We start from the raw sequence: 7,989 nt of genomic DNA, 5'->3' as shown, positions 1-7,989 counted from the left end.
CCACAGTCTTCTATGGTACAAAGAGGTCTACTATATAACAGGTAGCAGAAATCTTAATAAAAGGACCTGGCAAGGAACATCTGTTCAAAGCATGTTCATTACAGCATTTACTATAACAGAAAAAAAGCAGCGAGCCAGTTACAGTTAGTCAGGTAAGATGCTTTTCTGCCATGGATGTCCAGGTGCATTGACCTTTGTCCCAAATTTTCATATTGTTCTGTCTTGTGGAACAACTACAGGAAAGATCATACCACTGGATGACCATGGATCATCATATCATGGATGACCAGCTCCCATCCAGGTCTGTTCCCAACAATATCTATTGACTGCCAGACTCTACCTTGCCAGTAAATTCATAGTGGCATCCTTAATATTAGTCAACCCGCATCCAAAGAAGGAAAACGGCCTTATCTGAAAGCTGCACTGATCTTTTAATGGAACAAAATAATTGAGAATAGTACTGAGACTAATTGTACGGTGTACCACAGGACTTCTCTTTTGAACTGGCTTTTTATTTGATCAGGCACCTTTCTTTTCAGAATTAGTTATACAGCTGCCCAGCAACAGTCACTTGCAATTTTTAGTCTTCTGGCCAATAAGCAAAAACTGTCAGAAGGGAACAACAGAGAACAAAAATCAAAGAAAAACAACAGGTACAAAGCTTTAAAGTGCTTTCGTGAAAGAAATTGAGTTAAATTCTGTTTTTCGCTGGCAAGCTCCATTTGGTAATGCCAACTGAAATGCCAACTGTGCCAACGCCCTTCCAGCTGGTGGTTTTAGCAAAACTTGGCAGATTCTTCGCCCGCGTTAAGGAGAGACAAAGTACAATTTCTTCGGCACTGAAGCTAACAGCAGCATCTGTCATGATCTGCCAAGCAGAATTTCTTGCTGAAGCAATCCAGTATCTGGCTTCCTTCCTCCCCTATTAGAAATCCCCTCATTCTCTTTGATCCTTGACAGGGTCCTTATTAAAAAGCGGTCGCCCAACTGGCTGGCTGAGACTGTTAAAATTCATATTCCATCAGCCGTACCCGTGAGCCAGCAGGGATTTTATCTTGTCCCAGAGGCCCTGTCCTTTTAGACGACCTTGCTTTTTTTTTTTTTCTTCTTAAGACATTTTTGGTCTCCCTTACAAAGAAAACTCTCTTTGGGTTTTGCTTTGTTTTTTTTCTGATGAAGCATTAGTTGAGCCAAACCCCAATTCCACGGTTTGGCATGGCTATCTTTTGCCTGCCCTCTGAGGGAATGTTGACATGGCAGACAATCCAGAAACCAATTCATTTTAAGATTTCAGAAAATTGCAATAACAACAACAACAACAATAATAAAGTTGGAAGGGACCTTGGAGGTCATCTAGTCCAACCCCCTGCTCAGGCAGGAAACCCTATACCATTTCAGACAAATGGCTGTCCAGTCTCTTCTTCAAAACTTCCAGTGTTGGAGCATTCACAGCTTCTGGAGGCAGGTTGTTCCACTGGTTAACTGTTCTAACTGTCAGGAAGTTTCTCCTTATTTCTGGCTTGCTTCTCTCCTTGATTAGTTTCCACCCGTTGCTTCTTGTCCTGCCTTCAGGGGCTTTGGAGAATAGCTTGACTCCCTCTTCTTTGGGGCAGCCCCTGAGATACTGGAAGACTGCTATCATGTCCCCCCTCCTCCTTCTCTTCATTAAATTAAACATACCCAATTCCAGCAACCGTCCCTTATGTGTTTTAGCCTCCAGTCCCCTGATCATCTTTGTTGCTCTTCTCTGTACTCTTTCTAGAGTCTTAACATCTTCACCTCTGGTTTTTTTTTTTTTAGGATTGAGCAGCAAATGGGCTGCTCATCACATCTCTTTATCAGTTCCTTACTGAAGCTGGGTGCCCCAATTACACATATTAGAGTAAATGTAACTGCTTATTCGACTTACTTCTCGGTGAGAAGACTGCAGGCTGCGCGTCTGTTTGATGGCTTCTTCGTAGCGTGGAGGGTCTTTTGTTTTGGTTGCTGAACTGTTGAACAAGGACTGTTGCAAAAGGTATTGCTGGGACTGAGCTGGGGAAGGTGGCTGCCAGAAACAATGGATTCAGTCAGCAAACAGATTTTAAATAATGTCTTTAAAGAGACCCGGCTCTCCTTTTTTATTTTATTTTATTAATTTACTCACTATGACATGTGGCATATTGATCCCGCTTTGTCCTTAAAAGCCATCTCAAATCAAGGTGTTGATATTCTGTACAGCCCTTAGAGAGGGTTGTAAAGCACCCTGAGGCAGTATATAAGTCTAAGTGCTATTGCTATTACCGTGACGGTGATAGGGGATACGTGCCTGTGTCTAAAAGAGAGTGTTCTAGGTATGTAAAATGCCTGTATGTGCAAGAGCGTTCATGCTTGTGACAAATGCCTATCACTAGCACATGGTCCCTACAATGTGAGCTAATACAAGATACACCCCAGGGCTTAGAGCAGTGATGGCCAACCTTTTAGATACCGAGTGCCCAAACTGCAACCCCAAACCCACTTATGCATTGTCGGGTGCCGGGTGGGTGTGGCCCATTGGGTGGGTGTGGCTGCGGTGGTAACGGCAGACTGGGTGGGACTAAAAAGTTCCATCAATCAATTCCAACTTTGCGAGATCTTTTTTTTTCCCGTGAGAAGTTGAAATTGACTCATTGATTGAACCTTTTTTTTTTTGTTGCACACGGCGGCGGAGGCCTAAAGCGAAAGGGTTTTATAAAACCCAGCTGAAGGCCTAGGACTGGGGCGACGGCGCGCATGCCCACAGAAAGGGCTCTGAGTGCCGCCTCTGGCACCCGTGCCATAGGTTCGCCACCACGGGCTTAAGAGATTATGCAGCCTGGTATGACTTTACCTTTAAAAAAAAAAAAAAACACTCATTCTCTTCCAACATGTCCTTGAGATTAAGAGCCCTTATGCAAAGATAGTGTTAATTATTATTATTTTTTGCTCCCCCACAGTGCAAAGAGGCATCCCATGGGTCACGCTAGCCTCCAGGCAGTGCTCTTTTGGCAGGACAGGCCTCTACAATGGAGAATAAGTTCTACCTTCTGAAGAGGATTCGGTCCATTTTGCACTAAGGGTGCTTGGTTTCCTGAGTGAGGCGTCGTGTTTGAGGCTTGCTTAAACAAAGGTTGCTGCAGGTTGGTAGCCGACGGATTCTGATAGGAAAACACTGTGTTAGGTGAGGTAGGAGGAAATACCTGTAAAAAACCAAAAATATGATTGAGAAACCTCTCTATAAAAAATTTTAAACTAAAAAAGGCAGGGCGGATAGCAAAACACTAAAAACGACCCCTAATATTTATTAGCACGATAATAAAACTTAAATTGAGCCCAACGGTCCAGAAAAGAATCCGAGTACTTTCCTTAAGAAGGTTATTTTAGTTAACCCTTGTATTGTTTCCAAACAACATGACTCTCCCTGGGTGTGAGGTGTGAAGATGTCGAAGCGGTATATAAGTCTAAGGGCTATTGCTTGGGAAGGAAGGAAGGAAGGAAGGAAGGAAGGAAAGAAGGAAAGAAGGAAAGAAGGAAAGAAGGAAAGAAGGAAGGAAGGAAGGAAGGAAAGAAGGAAGCCATAGTGGCGCCGTTGTTGCAATGCAGGCTGACTCTGCTCAATGCCAGGAGTTCAAACCTGACTGGCTCAAGGTTGACTCAGCCTTCCATCCTTCTGAGGTCAATAAAATGAGGACCCAGATTGTTGGGGGGCAAGAGGCTCTGTAAACCACTTAGAGAGGGCTGTAAAGCACTCTGAAGTGGTATATAAGTCTAAGGGCTATTGCTTGGGAAGGAAGGAAGGAAGGAAGGAAGGAAGGAAGGAAGGAAGGAAGGAAGGAAGGAAGGAAGGAAGGAAGGAAGGAAGGAAGGAAGGAAGCCATAGTGGCGCAGTTGTTACAATGCAGGCTGACTCTGCTCAATGCCAGGAGTTCAATCCTGACTGGCTCAAGGTTGACTCAGCCTTCCATCCTTCTGAGGTCAGTAAAATGAAGACCCAGATTGTTTGGGGGGGGGGGGCGGCAATAGGTTGAGTCTGTAAACCGCTTAGAGAGGGCTGTAAAGCACTGTGAAGCGGTATATAAGTCTAAGTGCTATTGCTATAGTTAAATCTGCATGTGATTCCATCCTGGATCTTATTTTATTTGAAGAGTGACTGTACGAGCCCATACAAGTAACAGAATACAGAACTTTAGCTACAGGACATAAGCCCTTTGTACATGAACCTTCACCAACCTTTCTGTTCTCTGAGGTTTGGCCAGCTGCATGCTGCGGGGAAACACTTTGCTTGGGGGCTGACATGTGCATCTGTGGCACTTTGGGGGCCAAACCAGAAGTAGAGACTTGTGCGATGGCTGGAATACCAGCTTGTGTTTGAACCTAGAGGATAAAAAAAATGTACGTCTTCAATTTGCTGGATGCAGAAGATAATTGCATTAACATCAAGGCAGCCAAGATGGCATTATTTTTCACTCTGCAGACCTCAAAGTCTGTTTTAAAGTGAAAAAAAAACAAAACAAAACTATGCAGGACTTCTACCAAATTTAAGCCCCTCTGAAATTTTTGCACAAAACTATATGGAATAAAATGGTTATGTATCAACTACAATATACTACCATCTGGTGAACTGGACACATGGGGATGCCATAATAACCCTTTCTGCAGCTAAATTCAAAGATAAATTTTATCACATGGAAAATGTGCGTGTCTGCCTGGATGCACATGTATTGCCTTATGATGACAAGACCCTTTTTAGGGATAATAGAAAAAGTATTGTCAAAACCAGGCACCTGTTTAATATATTAATTGGATAAGAACCTTTTTAGCTCAAAGTGAGCATCTGGTTTTTTGCTCACTAATTTTGCCCTAGAAAATAGAGGTAGTATAAAGTCCCATTTAGATTCCCTATTAGATTCCCTATTACTATTTCAGCCCCAATTCTATAGCACTTCGTTGGAAAAGGCAGAAGGATTGAGCTTATGGTATTGTCAGTTTCCCACTCATGACAAGAGCCTGTAATTTCTTTGAAAATGAAGGCACGCAAAGCACCCACAATTGCATCAATTTATCCGTCAAAACCCTTGTAATTGTTAGACAATACTGGAGATAATTTGAAGGGCCATCAGGTCTACAGGGAGTTGTTTAACTATTACCGTAATTCCCCGAGACAGCATGTTACACCAAACAATCGTGCGCGTTTCTGCCAGGTGGATATTAAACCACGATTCATTTGCCTTTGGAACTAGAATCTGTCTTTTTTCCCCCCCACAAAATATAACAGGGAGCTTCCAGGTTCCTGCACATAACTTGGGGAGGAACAGCTGCTCGCATATTTCAAATTGCATTCACGAATTTCTCCTTGACTAGTAGTGGCCAGCAGATGAAGGTAACCAACCCCAAATGTACCTGGATGTTGCTCACAGGCAGCTGCACTGAAGTGGCTGAATTTGGACCCTGCAGAGAGAGTGGCAGTAGCAGCTGGGCAGTCCCTTGCGCAGCCAGAAGCGCTTGGGGATGGGCAACGACCGCAGTTTGTGGCTGTCTCTGTGAACTCACATAGAACTGAGAGATGACCTTTTGTGGCTCAGCTTTGGCTACAGGTATCTCTTGCTTGATAACCAGGGCCTTTTTGGCAACTAGGTTTTGGAGATCTGCTGGCCTGGGCTGCCCTAAAACATGGCTGGCATCAGAGACCAACTGCCTTGCCTTAGCGCTGTCTGCCAGGGTGCTTTCTTCTTTAACAGAGTTGTTGTTATGTTGCCGGTTCAAAGGCATCGGCGTTTTAGCAGAAGCCTGGCCCTGAGGGGGATGAAGAGGGTGACTCCGCTTCTCGACCTCCAGCTGCATTTTCAACACTTCCACTAACTTCTGCTCTTGTTCCAGTTTTCTTTTCAGCTCTTCGATCTGCTTCTCTTTCTCTTGAAGCTTGCGGTCCTTCTCAGTGGCGTCCAGGTCCATGCCGGACGTATTTCCGGAGTCTTCGTTCGCGGCCGCTCGAAGAGGGGAAGCGCTTGGGAACTGCGACGGAGACATCATGGTTATGATTTCCGTCAACGTGTCGGCCATGTTGGCATCGTCCGTTCCGAGACTGGACTGTTCCGAAGGAGAGGGCGAGATGGGCAAAGGGGAGCCCACGTGTTCCAGGGGTCCCGTTTTGTGGCCAGTCGCAACCGGCGTCGTTTCTGAAGAGGAACTGGGAGCAGAATTCATGGCCTGCTTATTTAATGGCGGGGCGGGGAATGGAGTAGTGGCTTCTCCAGGTTTACTGGTTCCGTTACTGGAAGCAGTTGCTGCCACTGTGTTAATTGTGCCGACAGAATTATTGTTAAGATCCTGATAGGGTTTCAGGCGCTCAATGAGATCTATTTTAGTTCCAGACACAGGCAATCCTCTTAGCTTTAATTCCATTTTCAGTTCAGCTACCTGAAATGGGGGAGGGGGGAGGGAAGAGGAGAGGAGAGGGTGATTTTTTTTAACAGAAATGAAGTCACTAGGATGAAGCAATCCAATGAAGAAATTACCACCGCTGGAGTCAACACCACCCGCAATGGATCGTTTACTTAAATCCTGCAGAATAAAACCGAAAAGTCTAACGTGCCCTGAATAATGGGCATGAAATATTAAAATGACTAGAAGCAATGGAGCCGTGTGGATCCCGCCTAAAGAAGATGTTTGAACTCAGGGCTTTGTTTGAAACTTCCCTGTATCTATATCTATCCATCTCTACTTCTGTATACATCTACATCTCTGCTGATGGACAAGCTGTGCGGTAAGAATGCCGACAGAGCTCTGAAGTCTGGGCTGGATAACATTTAATTTTCATTCCCTTTTGAAAGAATGCATTTTTAGAGCAGCTTCAACTCTGCATGTATTTGAAAGCCAAGAAGAAAAAACAGGTTATTTCGGTTTAATAGTTCCAAAGTCTTACTGAGTGAGGTTCCTGAAACAAAGAAACCCTCTCAATCTAAACAGTGAAAATATTACTATTTATAGGTATAATCTCTGGAGTTGAGAGAAAAGGCAGCTATACAGACAGCAGCATTAATTTGTGTAGTTGCCAAAAGACTTCTGTAATATCCCTACGGACAGTCCTTGCAGTTTGGTTATTTACAATGTTAACTGAACGCATTCAGAAGTTACAGGATTTCAGCTACATTTTAAAAAAGGGAGTGAAACTCAAAAGATGGCAATCTTTTTATACTTGAACCCTTTTGTAGAAGCTTATAGTCCATTAGCTTCACTGCTTCCTGTCATAATTAATACGAGCAGATTCCCCCTAAAATGAACAATGGATTTGTGTGAAGCCCACACGAATAAGACTCATTATTTCTGTGGGGTTAGGGTTGGGCTAGAAATAAATATACCATTTACTTTTAACAATTAAATTTTAATCGGTTGATGGCGGGGGTTCCCCCACTTTGTGGTCCTGCAACCAGCCACGAGGCTGCAGCAGGCAAAACAAGGCACAAAGGCAGGAATGAATTCTGGCATGGCTCACTCAGCCTGGGCAAGCCTGATCAGGTTAAAAAAATAAAACAATGGGACACCCGGGAACTGCTCATGATTCCAGAACAAGCCCTGATCCACAGTTTAAGAATCTCTGCCCCAGAAGTTTCTTCCGCGCTAAAAAGGCGACGGAAAATATTTCTGTTTATAGCCGAATAAGTCAATACCAAAAAGAGCGGGTCTAATTGCATCTGAGGGATTAACCCTCTATCCCTTTTAAAACGTTAACTGCTAACAGCTGCAATTTCGTTTTCCCAGCTGTATGAAGCAGAACTATTAATAGGCAAGTACTTGAAGGCAGAATGCTAAAATTATCCCCTCTTGCCTGCCTTTCTAAATCACTGGGTTAAACATCCTTTGTGTCCTGCTATCCGATCCCGTTTATCCACTTAATCACCACTACAGACAAGATAAGCTGAAAAATCATGGCCAGCTCTCTGCAGTCCGTATCTAGGGAAAGATCTCCTCTGCCATTCTAACCCTGGTTCA

At 44.0% G+C, this 7,989-nt stretch overlaps 1 protein-coding gene across 1 annotated transcript in view; it reads right to left on the bottom strand.

Annotated features, from left to right (window-relative positions):
* Positions 1 to 7,989, bottom strand: part of MRTFB (myocardin related transcription factor B) — a 46,354-nt gene that overhangs the window by 2,636 nt on the left and 35,729 nt on the right. The window contains exons 10-12 of the mRNA XM_029285465.1: positions 5,397 to 6,417; positions 3,045 to 3,202; positions 1,910 to 2,047 (exon numbers count right to left, since the gene is read on the bottom strand). Coding sequence (XP_029141298.1) covers positions 1,910 to 2,047; positions 3,045 to 3,202; positions 5,397 to 6,417 — 1,317 coding nt within the window. The remainder of the gene's footprint in view (positions 1 to 1,909; positions 2,048 to 3,044; positions 3,203 to 5,396; positions 6,418 to 7,989) is intronic.

Source organism: Protobothrops mucrosquamatus, unplaced genomic scaffold (genome assembly GCF_001527695.2).
Source record: "Protobothrops mucrosquamatus isolate PMUCROS unplaced genomic scaffold, P.Mucros_1.0 scaffold1736, whole genome shotgun sequence".
NCBI lineage: Eukaryota > Metazoa > Chordata > Lepidosauria > Squamata > Viperidae > Protobothrops > Protobothrops mucrosquamatus.
This window is presented reverse-complemented; position numbering and strand designations above follow the sequence as displayed.